The sequence below is a fragment of the Apis cerana genome, linkage group LG4, assembly GCF_029169275.1.
Source record: "Apis cerana isolate GH-2021 linkage group LG4, AcerK_1.0, whole genome shotgun sequence".
NCBI lineage: Eukaryota > Metazoa > Arthropoda > Insecta > Hymenoptera > Apidae > Apis > Apis cerana.
The window spans coordinates 2,848,499-2,870,835 of record NC_083855.1 but is presented as its reverse complement, the minus strand read 5'-3'; the positions used below and the strand labels follow the sequence as shown (position 1 = coordinate 2,870,835).

The 22,337-nt window shown below is 38.6% G+C and overlaps 1 protein-coding gene and 1 long non-coding RNA gene across 8 annotated transcripts in view; one reads left to right on the top strand and one right to left on the bottom strand.

Moving 5' to 3' along the window:
• Positions 1–22,337, top strand: part of LOC108004115 (uncharacterized) — a 40,813-nt gene that overhangs the window by 11,102 nt on the left and 7,374 nt on the right. Inside the window, exons 3-10 of one of the 7 annotated variants that reach the window (XM_062073550.1) lie at positions 2,039–2,129; positions 3,377–3,472; positions 4,033–4,170; positions 8,315–8,397; positions 8,500–8,630; positions 10,626–10,791; positions 16,538–16,607; positions 18,501–18,741. In XM_062073550.1, coding sequence (XP_061929534.1) covers positions 2,039–2,129; positions 3,377–3,472; positions 4,033–4,170; positions 8,315–8,397; positions 8,500–8,630; positions 10,626–10,791; positions 16,538–16,607; positions 18,501–18,693 — 968 coding nt within the window. In that variant the 3' untranslated portion in view covers positions 18,694–18,741. Of the gene's footprint in view, positions 1–2,038; positions 2,130–3,376; positions 3,473–4,032; positions 4,171–8,314; positions 8,398–8,499; positions 8,631–10,625; positions 10,792–12,844; positions 13,005–16,537; positions 18,188–18,500; positions 22,329–22,337 lie in introns of those variants that run through there. The other 6 variants (XM_062073551.1, XR_009829438.1, XM_062073549.1 and 3 more) reach the window with 6 other exon arrangements.
• On the bottom strand, positions 3,768–5,947 carry LOC133665961 (uncharacterized). The gene is made up of 2 exons (XR_009829450.1): positions 5,655–5,947; positions 3,768–5,556 (listed from the first exon to the last, which is right to left on the bottom strand). It is a non-coding gene; the product is annotated as an uncharacterized LOC133665961 (long non-coding RNA).

The following is a 22,337-nucleotide window of genomic DNA, read 5'->3' as shown; positions in this document are numbered from 1 at the left end:
TGCAGCAAACCATGCAATAACTACTTCGTCTTGTCCCTCGAAACGTGGTGAGCGTCCAGTAATCGAGAGCCCTGGGCGGCCGATCTCTCCACACGTGATGGACGGTCGTTATCCGGACCACTAGGGGAGGGGGGAAGGCTTGGAGTGGCCCTATCGTGGAAAACCACGCAGTTGACCGATTTCGTAGTGGCACATGTTCGACCCGCGAAACGCAGAAAGGGGGAGAGGGGGGAAGGTGAAGAGAGAGTGCTATCCGTCCACAGTTGGATAGCTTGGCGTAGTAAAAGAAGGATAACGAGAACGAGGGAGGGCGGGGGGAGGGGAAGAGAGAAGTATTGGCCTCGTCAAGCGGTTTCAGGGCTTGCCGATATTCCGGCCGCTTCTCGTCGACCCTTATGAAGCCAATTACACTTCGCCTCGCCAAAGGCACCCCACTTATAGTCGACGTTTCTGGGGGCCGCGACCGGTTCTGCAACACGTATACGGTATTAGATACCGCCACTGTGAAAGCTGGGCCACCCCTTTTCCACGTCTACGCCACCCTGTGCAAGCCTCGTGTAACGACGATCCAGGGTGACGGCGCGGATCGAGGGAGAGGGGGAGGGGGTTTCGAGTAATTATCGATATGGGGTGGAACCAGGATTCGAACGACGATTTTTTTTCTTTCTTTCTTTTTTCAATTCTTGCGCAGCGAGAAAGGCATGGCTCTTTTTTCTTTATTGTTATTGTTGTTCGAAGGTGAAAGAATTGTGTAACTTATTGCTCATTATTGTTAACATATAATGGATGAAAAATGGAAACAAGAAAATTTAATAAATCTTTATTTTAATCTTTGACGGATCTTACAAATCTCGAAACTGTCCCATTTTGCATCGATATATTATCATAACAAAATACATAATTTATCGATTTATTATTTGGAAATAAAAAAATCATTTCCTTAGAACGTTGCACTCTTTTCGCAGAAAGTAATAACAAACCTATGATAAATCGCTTGTTCTCTATCTAATAAAAACTGGAAAAAAAACTGTGTTTATTCCTTATCATAAAATCACTCCAATCGCTCTAATAATGAAACAAAAAGAAAGAAAAATTGGTAAAAATTTCGTTTAGCGTATAATATTTCCCATAAATACAATTCGCGAAACAATACAATCCAAACTCGATGATAGTTTACGAAGATCATATGCGATGCAAATTATTATCAAACAGATATTGTCGACATAGAGAGAGAGAAAAGGGTGGTGAACGCCGTGGGGGTTGCGGCCAGTAGTGATCAATGCGACCGTTCGCCGGGTCATCCGATTCGTGTTTGTAGTGCAAACCGGCTCGATATTAAATACATAGTCCTCCTTTCCTCCAATCGGATCGTTCTTCTTTGATCTCCCCCGTAATAATGTTTATACTGCATCCGTTGATACGCGGCCAGCAGGCGCGACGCCGACGGCGCACCGTATTGAATAAATCAACCCTGTGGAAAAGTAGCAAGGATAAATTGCGGTCGCCTCCTTCCCAGGAATTTTCGTTAATTATCTCGTTTCGACTGGTCAAACGATGATAATTAAGCGATAAGAGAAATAATTAATTCAACGAATCGAGTTTTTTAATTGAAGGGAGGGGATATATGAGCTTTCTCTCCTTCTTAGAATAAGATCTGATTGATTGAATTTTCGTTCCCGATTAAATTATTTCGAATTATTCGAAATATCACGAAAATATATTTTTTCCTCCGTTAAGAAGAGGAAGCGAAACCTTAAACTTTGTTTTCATCGTCACTCGGATGAAAAAGAACTCGGTTTCTTAACGAGACGCTTAATTAATGAAATTTAATTATTATTTTATACTTATCCCCAAGTTATTACAAAGTGAAGTTTCTTGATGAAGGATCAAGAAGTGTGGGAAGCAACAAACTTCTAAAATTAACTCTTTTAAAATATTCGCCATTTTCTTTGAAAACACCCTCTTTGCTCGTCTTTAATCATCGGACAGAGATATAAGAGACAATGAGACAAACAACACGTTTCGTTTTTTGTTCCAGGCTTGACAAGAGCGCCGATGTATCCCTTCTCCACGGGTCAATATCCGTACCCCATGCTTAGCCCGGAAATGACGCAAGTCGCCGCTTCCTGGTAAGTCAATACACTTTCATCCGTCGATATAAAACCGTCACCGGCAAGAAGGCTGCATAAACGGATCTCATTACGTATCCATCTATCTATCCATCTCTCTTATTATAAAATAACAGAGTTAATTAACCATCTCGTCAATCGTGGGCAACAGATCGGAATATTACGATTCCTCGATAATTTTATGTCTCTGTAATTAAATCGTTCGTCATTTCCTTAAACCTGTGTTATATGCAGCATGAGCTAAAGGGAGGAGGAGGAGGAGGAAGAGAGAGAGAGAAAAACTCGAATTGAATAGCCACGGAATCAAACACGGTCTCAAATATACCGATAAAAGTTAAGTTGGACGAGGGAGAAGTGGGCCGATTTACATGAGAAACGTTCGATTTTTTTCCCTCCTCCACGCTCAAGCAGTCGTTAATTCCTTCTTTCGCGTACTAACGATTCAAACCCTCGAACCCAGCGACACTCGACCAGGATAAACGTGATTTTTATTTAGACTCCCTCTCCTCTTGGGAGCCTTTCTCCTCCTCTCAACCCCTTCTTCTTCTTCTTTCTTTCATCCTCTCCTCGATCCTTTCAACCGATGAAAAATAAAGAAAATCGGGGAAGGGGTGGGAGGAGATGCGGAGGAGGGAGGGGGCCAATGAATTTCTCGATTCGGGTCTCGTTTTTCCGGCCGAATCACGGCCACGTTTCCTCGGTCATCCTCTCAGTTCCGGTCTATTAGACCGGCTGACGTTCACCGACGCCCGACGTTGTACCAGATATAACCACGCCGTTGACCGCACCAACAGAAATCAACCCTCTTGCAGCGCCTCTCTCCCTCCTTGTTATTTGCTTTCTGCTCGAACCGTCTCAAATTGAGATTTTCCACGGATGATTAGGCCCGTTCTTCTCAATTAGGAGGGGCGGAACCGCGGCTTTTCCCCGGCGATTTCGTCGCGTTGGAGTAGGAGGGATATCTTCGAAGGATTTCTGGAGGGGAAATTGCAAATGCGGGGAATTTTAATTTTTCGCGATTCGAGGATTAAGAGGATCGCGATATTTTTTGGAGGGAGGGAGAATTTTCGAGAATTTTTTTTTTGATCTCTTGAGATTTAGAAGATTAATAGAAAGTTAAAGACAGAGTTTTGTATTTGTTAGATCGTTTCTCCTTTTCTCAAACTGATTTCGAGAAGAGTGATAACAATAATTCGAAGACTTGCTTTCAGGCGATGCTTCTGTTTGATCAACAATTTCGTTTTCAGGCACACACCGAGCATGTACCCCATTTCCCCGGCAAGCACTGGTTTCCGAAGTCCGTATCCCACGAGTTTGCCCATCACAAGTTCTAGTTTACCAAGGTTAGTAGGTGATCGAATTTGTCAAGTTCATTCAAACATTCTAATTTCTGTTATACATTACTCTCTCAACTCTGCGTTTCCGTACACGACGAATTCTATCAATGGACAGTTTCAATTTTCAATCTCTTCGCAAAGGAGAAAAAAACTTTGAAATTTTGTAGAAATTGAATAACAAAAAATTATTTAACGTCGAATAAATTAATAATGAGTTGAAAATTTAATTATAAATCTAAAGAAATGTATAATTTATCTCCCATTTTTAAAAATCGTTCCAATCTCTTCTTCAAGAGTTATATTTTTCTGATAATAAAATTCAGAATATATTATTCAAAAATTATTCAATATAAGTAAGTGTAACAGTTTTTTAGGATAATATTTTGAACAAAATTTATTTTGAACGATATATACAAGTATCTTCGATATCTTCAAAAGATTGGAATTTCTACGCCACTTATTATATTTTAATTATCTTTCAATCATCGTGAAATCATATTGTTATTCAATCTAGCATACTTGCAACCTAACACTTTAAATCACCAAATCTTTAATAAATTTTCCAGTGATCTCTACCGGTTTTCGCCGACGGGCCTGATGCCTCCGCATCCTGGACTAAGTCCGCACGCACACGCGTTGGCGTCCCACGCACTGGTGTCCTCGGCGCCGAAGACGGATCATTCCACCCTGGATCACAATCACAGGTTCGTTCCTCGTCGACATTTCAGCGACACCTGGACCCTTTTCAACGAATCGAACGACACGACTCATTCAATAACTCCATCACCCTTTTCCCCCATTTCCTTTCCCTCGGTCACATCCACATTCACCCCGACATAAATATCGATCCGCCGCCCCGTAGAACGAACCCTCCGAAACTGTTACCTTCGATTGATCGAAAAGATATTTCAATGAATAATGGAGCAGGAGGGTGATTACGATAATAATCGGTGGTGATGATCGATTCAAGTGGACTCGATCTCGATCGAATTATCGGCCGAGAAACTGGAGGAGAGCCGTGATGGACGAAGAGAACTTTCCACGAGCCTAATTTTCACGATACGCACGTTTCTTTCTTTGTTTTTTGAGCAAGAATTAACCGAGCAGCAGAGGTTAATCCAGTCGATAATTTACTGGATAGAAGAAACCACCCCATCAATCTCTTTTCGTCCTGATGGAAAATGGATTTTGCAAAACGATCAAGCAATCATCTAAATGGAAACATATATATATAAATAACAATTCTTCTTTCATCATTCAAGATACAATTTATCGGATACGATACGTTCTACGAGTTTTATCCATCACCTACGGATGGACAACCCATGACCGACCGACCCAAGATGTCACGCAAAAACACTCGATACAGCCCCGTGATTGAAAAAAATGGTTTTCACATTCTTCCATATCGATAAAAGGAAACGCCGCTCCATCCACCCCCGTCCGTTGATAAAGAAGCAGCCGGCAGTCACAGTGTATCAGGGGTTGTGACGGATAGTTTCGGTGACGACCATAGGGGGTAGCACGTCACGGGGTAGTTCCAACCCCTCGTGCAGTCGTTCCCCCTTCACCGTCGAGGCACGTATAACACTTATTGAATGACTCTCTTCGCACAGCGTCTGCGCCTGCCGGCGCCGCCACCACCGCCGCCGCCGCCGCCGCCGGTTATGTATTGATCATTACCCTCTTAAACAGATTTCTAATTTGCATTAGTACCCGGCCGATCGCCTGGCCCGAGCATCGTATATACAAAGCCGCATGGTCGCGCTTCCTACATTCGAGGCACGCGTGCACACAACTCCATGCACGCGACACACGCCGCGTTGTGTGGATCAGCTGGCAGCTGCTGGACGACCAGCCGCGTTCTCGAAGAGGGGAGGCCGAGGGTGCCGTGCCGCGTAGCGTCGGGACGCTGTCACGGATTTTTACGAGCCCACGTACGAACCAGTCGTTGCCCCGTCCGTGTATCCTCGTTTCACCACACATTTCTTCTTCCATCCGCCACGTGTGCGCCTCCGTTCGATCGAGAATTCAACCCGTCCTTAGATCTGAGCAATCCGAAAGAGAGAGAGAGAGAGAAAGAGAGTAATCTGAAAGAACGTCGCACGTGGTTACTTATAATCCACGTTGGATAATCGACGCGGGAGCGACAGAGAGAGAGAGAGTAACGAGGATCGATCAGACTCACGTGTAGGATCGGAAGAAGAAGAAGAAGAAGAAGAAGAAGAAGAGGAGACTCGTCGTTGGAGTTTTCTTTCTTATAAATAAAGGTAAAGGGAAAGAGATAGAGGGAGAGAGATCGATAGGAAGGTGAGGATATATAAAAGCAGCTGATCCGTGGAGACCAAAAGAGGACTATCCTCTCCTGGTGTCGTCCGGTGCAGGTGGCACATATCGTGGTGGTGTGCGGTGGTGGTGGTTGTGGTAGTGGTGGTGGTAGTGGTGGTGGTGGTGGTGGTGGTCCCAGGCAGAGAGGGTGTAAGAGGGAAGTCGCCGATGGTAGCGCCACGCAGCCCGCCAAAAAAAGGCATCACGCAGGGAAAGCGGAGAGAATGCAATCTTCACCCCCCACGCGCGAATTATACATCGGCGGATGGTAGGGTGTCGTTGCTGCGGAGCCATGAATCGCGATGATGGCCCCACGGTGCAGCCCTCCACCCCGCCGCCCCTTCCGCACTCGCGGATAATCAATCGTCGTAACACCGCTCGGTGATTCCACCGACGCCAGGAACGACGCATTTTCGCTGGATGCGGGATACACAGGGTGGTGGAAAAGAGGCAGAGGAGACGGTAGTACACCGGTATCGGATCACGAATCTTCTTTATTCTACCCATCTACCGTTATACATATATATATATTTATATGTAAATATATACATATATATATATATATATTTATTTGTATCTCTCCGACGTGCTACTTCTTGTGCGGAATAATCGTGACGAGAGAGAGAAACGATATAAACGCGCGCGTGTGTCCGTACGCTGGTTGAGAGAACGAGACGAGAAGGAGAAGAAAAGATCTCTCGTGTGCGAGAGAGAGAGAGAGAAAGAGAGAGAGAGAAAGAGAGAGAGAGAAAGAGAGAGAGAGAAAGAGAGAGAGAGAGAGATAATCGAAAAGAATAGTGGAGAGGAGAGAGGTTTTTTTTGTCGCCAGGTTCTTGTCTCATATTTTTCGGTGGTGGAACGGATCAGAAGTAGAGAGAGAGAAAGAGTGAGAGAGAAAGAGAGAAAGAGAGAGAGAGAGAAAGAAAGAAAGAGAAAGAGGGAAAAAGAGAAGAGCGGCGGGCCCGAAGAACGAGATGCCGCCCCTGGAGACATTTTACCGTGCGATTCGACGCTCATGAATGTTTGAATACCATCCACACGACGATATGGAGCCGTTGAGATGTACGGTGATACGAGACGTGCAGACACGGATGGACGGGACGTGGCGTGAAAAGTGTTTCCTCGAGTGCTTCCGGGTTGACGCGGCCACCACTACCGGTGTTGTCGTATAGTCTCGAGCGGCAGCAAGCCGCCGTCGTCGTTCCCTTCGTAGATGTTGTCTTCTACGCTTGTACAAGTGCTGTTTACAACCGTAAGGGCCGCTGTTTTTCGACCGCTCTTGTTCGATCCGCCGCGGGTACGATGATAGAGCGCGGGGATGCAAGGATGAACAACGGCGTGCGGACGGGGTGCAACGTAATACGAAGCTGCTACGCGTCCACCGATTGTATTTTCCAGCTTCTCGATCCCGTTTTAATATTGTTACGCGAGGCAACGACGTGCTCGTGCTACGACGATGCTTGCCGCACTGACGAATCGATGAACGAAGAAAGGATCACGATACGTTGCTCGTCGAAACTGTACGCTGTCGATCACTGCGTGATCAACGTTCACGTGTACGGGATACTTGGCACACGAGAACTCGAATAGACGAATATCGAGGGAGGATATAATAGAGAGAGAGAGAAAGAGAGATAGATATACACATATATCATAAAACAGAGGGAATAGAGAAGTGAGATACGCTCGCGGTATCGCGATTTCGATGGATCAGTTTCGAGCGTGTCGGTGGGTATAAACGGGGACCCACGAGTGCGATGGAGCCCGAGTGTCTGGAGCCATTGAACCTGGTGATAAAGAAGGACGACAACACTGAAAGCGGGCCGGCTACCAACGTGACAATCGAGGAGGGCAGCAGCGAGGCATCGTCGATCAACAACAGGTCGATCGACGAGGAGAAGTGCAATATCGATCCCGCCAAGACGACGATCGAGGACAACATGACTATACTCCAGGACGCGATGAAGGCAGGGGAGGCTGGCTTACCCACCGCCGATCACAAGATCCTCACGGCTCTCTATATGAGCAGCCTGATGCAGATGTCGAACATGAGCATGCCGAGGAGCGTGACGCCGCCTCCGTACGGCGCCCAGCACAACTTCGTTCAATTGCTCGCAATGGTCGAGGCCAGGCATCGTATGTGGCAACAGATGAATTGGCCGTTGCCGCAGAACTTCCCCAGGAACCCGTTGACCTTGCCCGCCCAACCTTACTTCGACGGGCCAGCCACGAATCTCACGGAGCAACTGTGCAATTCCCAGAACTCCACGCCGACCTATCCCCTATCCTGCACGAAACCTGACCAACAACCCTTGACGAACCGTGACTCGAAGCAGCCTTACTTCAAACGGTAACGTAACGGGAACCTTACGGGGGGAGGGAGGGGTTGGGCTTAGATAAGAGATGATATCTGTATCCGAGAGATTCTGAACTGAATTTAATTTATAAGGGGATGGGGGAGAATGGGGAGGGTAAATACAGGGGGATGAATAATTTTGTGGATGGTTTTCGTGTTGGCAGGTCCACGGTGGAGCAGAAGAATTCCACGTCGTTACCGTCGGACAACGCGAAAGCACAGGACACAGGGCAGCAGAACAATCAAGGTAAGGGCTCGTTTAACGGACCTGACGGCTTCTGTGATCAGTTTACCGTTGATTTTCACACTGTAGAGTCCACCTCTCATACCCGTCGATGATGTTTGACAGATAAAAAGAAACCCCATATAAAAAAGCCTTTGAACGCGTTCATGCTGTACATGAAGGAGATGAGGGCGAAGGTCGTCGCTGAGTGTACCTTAAAAGAGAGCGCAGCGATCAACCAAATATTGGGAAGACGAGTGAGTAGATGGAACTACTACATTTCGTTTAGAAGTGTTCTTGTGTAACGTTGGAGAGTAACTATTGCATCAGGGTTTGTACGATTTTTATTTGATCAAGATTTTGATTTTTATGAAATATGTATTATTGTATTGTCTGATGATATTCTTTGAGTTTTAGTTGGGATCGTGATTGTTTGTGTACAGGACCATATTTTGGCATCGTTGTTCGTGGTATAGGTATAAGAAAAAAAAAAGAAAAAAGTGAAATAACTTTTTGATGCAAGGAGCCTCATTTTCTAGGAGAATGATAATTTGAATGTTCTTGTGTATCTGATATATTCTTGTATCTGTACATGATTCATATGATTTAGATGATATCATGATATACAATGTTAAAAATTGTTATTAAAAATATTGTATGGTAATTGTCAATTCTGTCAGTCTTTTAGAAAGAAATGAAACGGATGATTGATCTTTTTATAATTATAAATTCGTGATACTTTCTTATTGTGGATCAAGAATTCAAATATTTAATGAGAATTTAGTTTATTGCAAAAAGTACATGGAAAAGTTAATACTGATAATTCTAACGATAAATATATCTAGTAATAGGTGTATATTATATACAGAAATGATAATACTTTGTAATAAAATTACCAATTATTCGATATCGTTCAAAGTAATTCTTTTATAGAATAAAGCTCCATACGACAAAAAGTTATTTGATCACATTGAACCATGGAATAATCTTACTTTACTTGTACCACGAATTACATTTCATTATATATAAAAACTATTTTTTCTTATTGCTATTAACTATAATGAAATGTTTCAGGAACAAATCGTGCGATTGAAATTCGTTTCCATTTTTTTTTCTTTTTTTTTTAATTTCAAGAGTACATAAAATAGAACTGAGAAAGAGAACATTTTCGGAGCAACGAATTAATTCCTAAAACATCTTCCATTATATCGTAGTATCGTTAATATCGTTAATAGCAATGGAAATACTTCAAAAGTGTATTCGAACGAGCCCTGATGTAAAAGAGAAGCGCGCCAAAGTCAAGATTTTTTTTTCGAATCAACTCCTCCAATATATGAATAATAACGACGATTTAATGAAAATGTATCGTCGAAAAAATTATCATAAAAACGAAATGTAACGAGAATCAAGTATCGTAGAAACGAGAAGAAAAAAAACAGAATTTTCCAAACCAAAAGATTAAATTGATTGCTGTGAAGTGAATAAAGGAAAGAAACAAAATCGTATTGATTCGAAAGCAAAATGTTGACTTGGCGAGCGCGAAACGATCAGAATGCACCCTCGAACACGAAAAGTGTCTCGAAGGACGATCGAAAACGCTGATGAGAAAAAAGAAAAGAAAAAAAAAAAAATGAAAAAGTTGCATGCGTTTTGTTAACTCTTTCGTTGATCCGCGAGATTGATAAAAAAAAAAAAAAAAAAAATATCGAAGCACTAACCGTACCTGCTAGTTAAACTCAATACGATTTAGATAGATAGAATAGAATAGAATAGAGAGAAAGAGAGGGAGAGAAAGAGAGGGAGAGAGAGAGAGAGCATCGTAGGTGGGATCTATGGAAGTGTCTCTGCTATGATAAATAATGGGGGATTGTTTTCTTGGGGGATGGATCAAGCGAAACGGGGTCGGGATTATTTAAAAAAAAAAAAAGATGATAATAATAATAATAATAATAATAATAAAAATAAAAGTAAAAATAAAAAGACTTCTCTCTCTTGGTGTGTGCATCCACTCGATGAGGGTAAAACGAGTCTCTAAAGAGTAATAATAATAAGAAAAAAAAAAAAAAAAGTAATGGGATAATAAATTTTCTTATGATAAAAATAATAAAGTATCGGAAAAAATGTACACGTAATAAAATAATAAAAAAAAAAAATGGGACGTGGATAAAAATAAAAAAGGGACACACGGTGCACGGATAAGTACTGTGAGACTGTGAATCTGTGAATCTGAATTTTGGGGGTATGACACGCAGTGGCACTCGCTAAGCCGGGAGGAGCAGGCGCGGTATTATGAGGCGGCCAGGCAGGAGCGCCATCTCCATCAGCAACGATACCCCGGCTGGAGTGCCAGGGATAACTACGGATACGGCAGCAAGAAGAAGAAGAGGAAGAAAGAACGGTCCGCAGATCCCACCGGAGGTACCACTTTCCAGTGCTAGAACAGCAGGCCCTTAATAATTCATTATAATAATAATAATAATAATAATAATCATAATAATAATAATAATCATAATAATAATAATATAATAATAATGATGATATAATGATAATAATAATAATAATAATAATTCATATAGATTACCTATTACTGGTTGATATTGAAACGATCAAAGTCTCTGTGCAAAGTTTCATTCTGTATTTTGTTGATCTCTTTTTTTTTTTTTTTCAACGAACATGTTTTATTCTATATATATATATATTTTTTTTTTCGAATTTTTTTCTAGTCTATCGTTCTTTGTTTTAAGCGTCCATTTTGTATTTGTTGTTTACACGTTCCTCTTATTTTCTTTTTTTTTTATTACCTAATTTTTTTTCAATTTTTTTTTTCTCGTCTCATATATATATATATATTTTTTTTTTATTTCTCCGTTCATTTATTTTTTATTTATTTATTTATTTTTTTTTTTATATATATATATTCCGTCTTGACATTTTCCACTCTTCGACTCGTGCGAACTTTTGTTTTCTCATGTGTTCAAATGAATATCGAGCAGAGCCCTGTCGGAACAAACACACGTACACGCGTGCACACTCTCGCGCTTTCGGGGTTGTGTAACGCGCGATTGCGTGCACGCGCTTACGTACGTACACGTGTTTCCGTTCTTTTTTTTTTTTTTTCGACTCGATTGCATTTATTGGATTGTCTGTTGGGGACGGATTCTTTTGCGGATTCTAATGCGGCCGATTAATTATGCATATGCGGCGGCACAGCAAGAGGGAAAGAACGGAGTTTCGCGGCATGCGACGATCATTACGCAGATTCTTTTTTTTTTGTGTATCTGGCCAAACTCCCTAAAGCGGTATCCGTTCACGGGGATACAAAAAAAGAATGTGGAAAAAAAAAAAGAAAAACGATTAAAAGATGAAAGAAATGTATACCTTTCGAACGAACGAAACTATAGATATCGAAACTGCGATTAATTCGGGCGATGAGCGACGACGACGACGACGACGACGATGATGATGATGATGATGATGATGATGATGATGATGATGATGAGAGCCTTTAGGTACGGGATGTCTGGTAGAGATCGAGGAACTCGTCGTTTTCTCTTCACGATCGTTTCGAACGGGACCGCTCCGCTTCCCTTTTTGGCCCATCGAGACGTGTCGCGGAAAGAACTTGTAAACTTTTTATTTTGAACCAATGAGGACATTTTGTTGGTCAGATCACTCTGTTTCTTCCTTTCTACGATCGAATTCTTTGAACGAACGAAATTCTTTTTTATGATCGTGAACGGTAAGTTAATTGGAAATTGGCTGTCTTGGAAGGATACACTGAAAAAAAAAAAAGTAGAAATAGTTTCCGTTTATATTTTCAACATTTTCAATATCTCAATAGTAGAAAAATATATATAAATATATGAGTGTAACTTGTGATCATAGGATTTTTTTTCAGTGTATAAATCACCCAAGTCAACGTACTCTCGCGAATTCAACATGTAACGTTCTTGTCCGCCATATAAATATCGATTCTCTCTATCAGACACCCTGTATCGTCAAAGTTCTTCACGATAAAAGTAACGATACGACGAGTAGCGGTACAAGCGAGGGGGAGGGGAGAATCTAGGCTGTTCTTCTAGCACTTTAAACGGAAAGTAGGGACCCCAGTGTTACTGAAATATGTTCGAGCAAAATGGCGACGATGCGTTGAACGAGCATATAGATATATATATATGTATATATATATGTATATATATATATGTATATATATACTATTATACAAAGCGCATACGAACGAGAGCAACGAGATTTTTTCGATCGCTTAATACAAGAAAAGAAAAAAGAAAGAAAAAAAGAAAAGAACAAGTTTAAAAGAGAAATACATACAGCTAAAAAAAAAAAAAGGTGCAAATTAGGGTGGCGGTAGTAGCATTAGTGAACCTCTTTTTTTTTTCTTCTTGATTAAAAATAATTGTTTAGCCCACGGTTCATGCACAATTACAAATAGTGTTTGGTTCTCTCTCGGTAGTGGCACGCGCTAGGGCGAGAGGAACAGGCCAAGTATTATGAGTTGGCGCGACGGGAGAGACAGTTGCACATGCAGCTGTACCCTGACTGGTCTTCCCGCGCAAATACCAACCGAACTAAGAAGAGGAAGCGCAAACAAGACACAAACAGTGATCCTGGAGGTACCCACATGCCTCACTCCACACATTCTTACAAGCTCCCCCCGCCCCACGAACAGCAACAACAACTACAACTTACTATTACTACTACTACTATTTACTACTTACTACTTACTACTATTACAACTACCAACACAGCTACAGAAATTTATTGAAATTTATTACTACCCCCCTTTTTCAACAGCCCCCCACCCCCTCATTATTACATATATACTATTATATAATTATTATATACATTCTTATTGCTACACTACATTATGTTGCATGTTTTCCCCCCGTCTTGGGGTTTTGGGACGATATATATACATATATATATATCATATATATATTATATAATATATATTCTACATATATATATGTATATTCGGTTATCATTACTATAATTATTATTATTACTATTATGTACATGCATACGCATATATACATTCATATATATATATATATATATGTAACTTATATCTATTATTATACATGGTCTTTCGTAATTTTTTCAGTTCTTTTTTTCTTGGATAATGAACAAAAAAAAATAATTATATATATATACATACAAAATATATATAGATGGAAGGGAATAAAAAAAAAATGCAAAAAGAAAAGAAAAAGAATAAGAGAATGATGTTCGAGAAAAGTTTAAAAAAAAAAAAAAAAAAAAGATATATAAAACGTATGAATGATCAAAACTCGCGCGAGCGGGCGTGCACGTACGCATGCGCACGTGCGTGCCTCCATAATGTTCCGACAGATTTCCATTATATATATTGGCTGTCAAATATATAACGGGAACCAAAAATAAATGGGACACGAGCGCATTCAGTACACACGTACACGCACATGACACAGCATTATTAATTATTAATTACGTATACAACTTTGGGGACGCTGGCCATCTTGCATTTTTACAGGGACCTATACTCCGCAATCAGACAATCCTAAGCGTTTTTAATTTTCACTCAATCTCTCTGTGTTCACCTCTTCTCTTTTCTATCTTTTTTCTTCTTTTTCTCTCTCCCTTTTCTCGTCTTCTTCCGCCTCTTCTCTCTTTCCACGTTTTTCGTTGCGCTCTTCTGCCATTTCCACCCCCTTTTCGTATCTCTTTATTCTTCTCTTTCTGTCTTTTATGTATTTCTTCTCCTCCATACTCTTTTCATCTCTTATACGCTGGTTTCTATTCACACCTCTATTCTTTCTCTGTTTTTATTTTTTTTTTTCACTCGCCATTACCTTTGATCGTTTCAACATTGCCTGTTAATTATTTCTTTAATTTTTAACTTTTTTTTTTTTTACTTTTTTTCTTGTACAAAGATTATTTATTTGTTCATCCACTATTCCCTTTTTTTTTTTTTTTTTTTTTTTTGATTCTTTCTATGGTCACCTCTAATCAATCACTCAATTATTCTCGACTCTTACATGCGAGTTGTTTCGTTCACGACGCACGAGCGCTCGAGCGTCCTTTCGTTTTCCTATTTTTCTTTTTTTTTATATATATATATATACATAAAATATATATATATATATTCATTTTTTAATATTCATTGTCTAGAGCTTGCGTTTAATACAGATCACGACATTAATAATTATTGAGTAGATATGATCTTTGATCGTGTTTTTTACGCCGTTTTTAACGTTTTTACGCTGCATGCCGTTTTTTATTCAGCTTGATAAATTATCTCTTGTTTATTTTTTTTATTTTTTTATTTTTTAAATTTTCTTGTTAATTCGCAGGTTCATTCTCCGAAGACTACATGTCTTGCGTTGAAAATTATTCAACGTTTATTTAATAGTACTCAAATGGATGTATGTATGCACCTATTCATAAGTCATTAAACATTTGTTAATTTTAAACATAATAAAATAAATTCGTACAAAAAAAATCTTTAAAATTTACATAGGATAAGTTAATTTCTTTTTTCAAAATAATTAACAAGTGGCTGAAAATCATAATAAAAATAATTTTTCAATTTTTCTCAAAAAAGTATTATTCTTTTATAACTGCCTATATTTAAATTATATATACAACACTATTTTATAAAATTGTTTTATTGAAACTGTTATGATTCTCGGCTCTCGTTTCATTATCAAAATTCATTAATTTTGTAATAATTTCGTATGTTTAATTATTCTTATCTTGAATCAATTGTTTAGTGACTTATGAATGATTTTAATTTTAAAAAAATATAAAACTGTCTTCTGAGAAGATCCTGCCTCGCTGGTACATTGTCAAATTTCTTGACCATTTGAGCTTGAGCATCGCGATTTCACATTTCTTGAACGGTTTGAAGGGATTCAAGGGATTCTTCAATGGAGAATTATTAAAGTTTCACCAAGCTAATCAAGCTCAATCGGTCGCGAACATATTGTTGTACGCATGACTAGTTGACAAATAAATTTTGACGCGATCATTGATGTTCAAGATTCATTCAAAAAATATATCGTCCGTTTATTTGCAGAAGAGTAACACAAAGTGGAAATTTTTTTATAGATTTAAAGATCTAAGAAGATATTGTGAATTAAAAGAACAAGTGATTTTCAAGATATTTTTATTGGAAAAAATAAATTGGTATTGATATTGAGTATTTGAAAAAGAGATAGGATACTTTATTTAAGATGTTCAATATGAATGAATGATTACAACATTTTTCTGCCACTTATTGCTTATTTTTTACTTTAAAACGATCACTTAAAAATTCATTATTTTTTAAATTAAACAATAAGAAAATGGTCAAACGTCAGGAATATCTTTTTCTCACTGAATATTAAAAATTGAAAATTACTAGTAAAAATTATTACATATAAAAATTTAAATATATTTTTAATACATTTTGAAGAATAAAAAAAATGATAGATTAAAAGTTTTTAACTAAGAAAGTGATTATTTTTTTTTAGCTGATATCATCATCTTAATAATCTAATAGCTAATTTTTAAAGTCGATAATTATATATCACAATCGAAGTGTATAACTCTTCTAGCAAATGATATTTTATTTTAATAATAATAATTTAATCTTGTTGAGATTCGTCCTATAATATTTATGATTATAGGATAATCACCATAGGAGAATCATTCTATGGCTCGAACGTCACAGTCATTCGTTCAACGAAACGAAAGAAATTCGACAATACACGGTAGTGCTTCGTTAATTGGCCATGGTTCGATTCATATCTGGCCAATTTCAAAAGAGATATCCTTTTTTTAAAAAATCGAAAATTTCATTGGTCGCGAAATTAAATTAATTACTAAATAACGCCAAAAGTTAATAATTTCCTCTTTCTCTCGTTTAGAAGAGGAGAAAGGAAAAATATTTCCAACGAATCAAATGAAAATCATCGCATAGCGAAAAAAAATCTAGTCTAGTTAACGAAGCACTATTGCATTATTAAGTGTTATATACGTGATATAGAACGGGAAAAGAGAAAGAAAAAGAAAGAAAGAAAAAAAAAAAAAGAAAAATAAGGGAAATAAACGCTAACCCCCAATCCTGTTCACAGCCTAAGAAGCTGTGCAACCCGCTAATCGGTGCACGTTTCGCATTTTCTAGGTAACAACATGAAGAAGTGTCGTGCAAGGTACGGATTAGACCAGCAAAGCCAATGGTGCAAGCCATGCAGGTACGTGTGCATCGTGTAGAGGGTTTGACTCGTTGCTTCTTGAGAGAAGAATTTTATATACCGTCATTGTCGACAAGCTGCGCACGCTATTCCGGTCGCGTGTACATACGTATTTCGATATTGAGAAGTGTTGAGAAGAAACTAGAAGTCTCACGTCGATTCATATAGTAGTGTGAACACTAGAGGAAATTACTTTTCTTTCTACATGTGGTAAATGATGGTGAACGATACATCGGATTGTCGATGATCGAGTATCTTCTTGTGAAAGAAAAATTTTTATATACAATGAAAGAAAAAAAAAAAAGAGAGAGAAAGAAAAAGTAGCTCTTTTGAGAATTGACAAAATAGAATTTTTTTTAACAAAATGTATCTTGAAATGGGATTTTTATTTATAAAGGAGGAGCAAAATGGAGGATACTCGTTCACGCAATTTCGACGCAACCGGATAAAGATGTAAAATAAAAGCAATTGACCGGTGATAAATCGCGGACCATCACGTTCGACGTAAGAGACTTGCAAGACCCGGGCACGAAATATAGTATCTCTCGATTATCATCACTTCTTACTGTTATCGTCTTCTACTCCGTTCCGTCATCCACATGTTATCGTGGAACTTGAAAAAAAAAAAAAGAGAAAGGAAAAAGTGTTGAATAGCGACTCGAAATTTTATCGCGGATGTAAAATCCATGAGAAATTAAGTAAAAAATACGAGTAACAAATTCAAAGGGTTTATTAATTATATAATGCAAAAAATTATGTCGAGTCCTCGCGATGAAAATCTAGCTTGTCCGTGTCATGTTCGATCGGATAAAGAGAAAAGAAAAGAAAGAGAAGAACGAACTAGAAGCGACCGTCAGAAAATGTGTCTTCCAAAAAAAAAAAAAAAGAAAGGAAAAAAAAGAAAAGAAAAAATAGATTTTTCTAGCACGCTGTTGGATCGATCCGAAAACGACATCGTCCACTTGTACTTTGCTTGTAAATATCTTGACTAGATACCACACTAGTAGTTTATTTGCGGCATCACGAGCCACCCGTTTTAGCGCCACAATGATTTCCGTTCTCACTGTACGTAATCGCACAGTGCGCCCAAACGCCCCCAACTCCCGGCTGGGTTTGTGAATCTCATGGACCTCATTAAAGGGGCGATGTGACGAATCCCAACCACATTAAAATCGTAATTCATTCAAAAAAAAAAAAAAAAAAAAGAAACAAACAAAATATCACAACACTTGGCTCGAAATTTTGTAATTCTAAAAGTCAAAGGACCGTTGTTCGTCGTTCGACCACTGTTTTCTTAAAAATCTTCCTTCAATGAGATCCCCGGATCATTCTCGATACAGTGGCGACACACGGTGGAAGCTCCGTAAACATGGAGCCAACTTGGGAGACATATTTTCTGATTAGACAGAGCGACAAATCGCTGACAAATCGTTCGGTCGGATCGCCTCGTTCCACCTCGGTTAATAGATCGAGTTCGTTCGTCATCGAGGTCGCCTCTCGAAAAAAATCCAACGCTTCGATCTTCCTCTTTCTGAATGAACGAAATTGACGAAAATAAAAAAAAAAAGAAAAAATTAAATCTGTAAAAAAAAAGAAAAGTACCTCGAACCGAACGATCGTCGATCGTAAATCGTAAATCGCGATTCGAACAACAATTTACGAAGAAACGGAAAAGCGTGTAAATCGCGAGGAAACAGGATGAAGGAAAAACAAAAAAAGAAGCGAGAGCAAGCCGCGAGTCCGCCCGCTTTTGGACAGATATCTCGCGTTGTCCACGGACTCGGGGCCGATGCGTGTGGGTGACGACGATACGGTGTGGGATTAAGATGGGATTAAAGTGATAACGTCGATGCGACGAGCGCCCCTTTAATGGCTGGTGGTTGGTTTTGGCAGCCCAGTGGAGCATGGAGCGGGGATGGGCATCCACGCGAGCATAATCCATCACGGTGTGGGAAGTAGCGCGGGGGCAGGGGTCGGGGCTGGAGGCGGTGGAGGGACGGTAGGGGCAGCGACTGCCCCTCCAAACACCAACACTGCCTCCAATGCCTCCTCGCCTCAGCAAGAACCCACTTATGTTAATCTCTAGTCAAGCCTATCGCCTCCCTTCTACTGCAACACTTCTTCTTAAACAGTGGTCAGTCCCGACTTAAACCTAAGGGCGTAGCTGGCCCTCGCTATGCTCAGCCAACTCTGCTCGTTGCCCGTGAAACTTGTGATGAAGCGAGTGAAATTAAAAAAAGAAAAGAAATGGAAAAAAAGGAGAAGATCAAGGAGTGTATAAGTATAATGATGATTTTTGGGGGTGAGCTCAATCGTACTGTCGTCGTTTTTTTCTTTTTTTTTTTTAACGATACAATTTCTTTTTTCCTAGCAATTTTACATTTTGATAAATGATCCATTTTTTTTTTATCTAATTTTGGAATTTTATCGAATTTTATTCGGAGAGAAATGGAAGAGGGGGAGAGAGGGAGGGATTGGTTAGTGCAATTTCCGGTTGTCGACACGAGCGGGCTGGCATAGTGAGCGGCACAGCGACGCCTTAATGCTCGCATTGTTTCTCATTGTTGTGGCTCTTTGCAGCTTATTATTGTTACATTTGATTTACCCTCGTTTAGTTGGACTTTACTCAGTGTTGCCCTTAGCATGGCTGGTCTGTAATACATATAATACATTTGTATGTATATATTTTATATATATATATATAAATACACACACATACACCTATGTTTATATATATATAAATATATACATTTATTGCGTACGTCTACTACGTGTAACCAAGATATATATATATATTATACTCTCTGTTTACAAACAAACATTGTTTTTTGTTATGTTGTTCGGTTCGGAACGTTTGGCTATAGAGAAGTATACAATATACATATAATATATATTTATTACATATATTTATTATTATGAATCTGATATATTTATTATGATTTTAATGGCATGGCAGTTCGTGTACGGTAATTATTACGACGATTAATGTGTTGGTAACGGATGTGTTGGATCTTCTTCTTTTTTTTTTTTTTTTTTTTTGTTTATTAGTACGTATACATGATGTCATTTTATTCCAATGTTTTTTATCTTTTTATTTTTTTTAATTTTTTTTTACCTTTGATGTTTTCCGTTCTCTCTACTTTGTTTATTTATTTATTTTTTTTAAATAATTTTCATCTCTTGTTTCTTGTAATGTCGTAAGATGTATATTTGTTGCATTATTAATAATCGTATTACAGCCGCGTATTCGTGATCTGATTCGAGATAACACCCGTCTCCGTTTCAGTGGAACGGGACGTTCGATGATCAGACCAGGCGCGTAAGACTTCGAAGTTCAAATTTCGCGCGTCGCCCATCTCTTTCGCTTCGTAGAACGCGTTTCATTCGCTTTCGCGTCCAGCTGCTGAATATATTTTCGAATAGAAAACCATCTTTTATAAATCATTCTCTTTGGAATAAAAGAATAACCCTTTGGAATAAATTAAGAATTCGTGCAGAATAGAATTTCGAAATTTTATCCGTGATCGAATTACGTTTATAATTTTATCTATAAATCTACAATTATATCTTTTCTATTTTGGTTTTCTCAGTTTCGAAATTTCTTTCGTTAAATTTATCTAAATGATACAAAAACTGATTACGGTAAAAGGAAGAGAATTAATACATAATAGAAAAATTCTTTTGCACACATGTGAATACTTTCATGAATACTTTCATACGTGAAAAGTCTTCGACTCTTTTTTTTTTTAGAACAGCCTGCATTCTTCCTATTGTTTGTTCGATATTAATTGGCCACTCAAGACCACTTAGCCAAACCGTGAATAACGTCACGAGTGACCACCTCTTCTCGTCGGCTCGCTACATGCTTCAGTTTTCTTTTAGATGGCCTTTGTAACAATAGGCTGAAACAAGCATAGAGCGAAGATGCAAGAAAAATGTAGAGAAAAGAATAGCTAAAGTCGCATAAATGAAAGGGTTATTCTTTCAAGCAATCGTCGATTAATTTTAAACGAAGTAATAATAAAAAATTTTGCTCGTGAAATTTTTTGGTTCGTGAAAAAATTCATGAAAGATCGAATCGAATTGATTTATTTCTCTTTCTTTCTTTCTTTTTTCTTTTTTTTTTTTAATTCAAGCAGCTGGACAACGATATAAATCAATAACGATCAAAGTGTGTGATGATATATTTCGATCTTTTAAACGCTTTTTAAATTCAGACGTGCCTGCGAACAATTGACGTCCTGCTCCAACAATCGTGATGATATATAATTCATGTGTACGAGAGAAAAAAAGAGAAGAAAGAAAAAGAAAAGGAAAAAAAAGATTAACTGGCTAAGAGATGAATAATGAGAGCCAATGGCAGAGCGATAAATGTCTCGACTGCGATGCAGTTAGCAAACGAGGTCGGTCGGGCTCACTTTTCGGGAACTTTGCAGTAGTAAAATAATAATAAAAAAAAAAATATATATCCTTTTCGTTCCGTTTTTATCGCGTAATAAGAGAAGAAACGAAAAATTTGTCACGCGGTCGAAATTAATAAAATCGGTTATCGTCTCTCTTTTTTCTTTCTGTTCGTTTCAATTTTCATTTCCGTTTCATTTTCCTCGATGAAAAAATTGTAATATCAAAAGAAAGAAAATTAATAATAATAAAAAATATATATATATGATATATTTTTCGATCGAGAAAGAGAGAAAGAGAGCGTGATGAAAGTTCCAAGTTCCACGTAACATTTGATCACATTGATTCGCGCGGGCACTTTCGCGAATTTTTCTTCTAGAAAAAAAAAAAAGAAAAAAAAAAGAAAAAGAAAGATAGATCTTTGGTTGAGCTTTTTTATTTTGCAGCGTGATTCCGTAATCGATTTTTAGACGACGCGATACAAAACAGCGTTTCACGCTGCTCGGGACACGTAGTTCTCGCCTACGGATTAAAACTGCGCCACCCCCATCCTTTCCAACAACTCCACCTCGCCCACCCTTGTGCCCATTTGGCATTTGAATTCTTTTTGTTGAGACTTTCGTTTTTCACGTATACATTTATTACACCACAGTTATTTGCTTGTTACATCTGAAGTTTTTGAGCATGGCATTTGCAGCGAGTGATTCCGTGTCGAACGATAAATTACCAAAGCCGGCTGCGCAGATATCTCGTTCAAACTGTCATTGAAAACAATATTATTATACGTAGTTAAAGTTATATACGAGAAAGAATCTTTGAAATGGGAATACAGATATGTAAAAATAAGAAAAAAATTGGTTATAAAATAACGTTTCTAATTTTTTTAATATTCTTCTTCACTTAAGAATCTAGCTTTCGAATGTTGAAATTATTAAATCGTGATATTCAAATGATACTTAATCTATCATGACTCGCGAGTTTTCAAATCGAATTAATTATTAAAACTCTGTCTCAAAAAACCGCGAATTCTCGAGATGTCTGCGCGGTCAGTCCTGCTACGACCACGAGTGACCGCATGCTCTTTTAGTTGGTATAATAATTCTGGATGTAACCTTCCACGGGAGGCTTCGAACGTTGTTCTAACCAAACTAACACACTTTCAATTAAAAATTTCATCTCGTCGCAAGTTCAAAAGAAAAAACGCAACTTCTAAAAAAGAAAGAAAGAAGAACAACATTTAAAGCCCTCCAAAATTAATTTTACGTAACCACACCATCATACACAACCGTAACGAGCCAAAGGCCAGCAAAGACTAATCTCGAGTTGCTT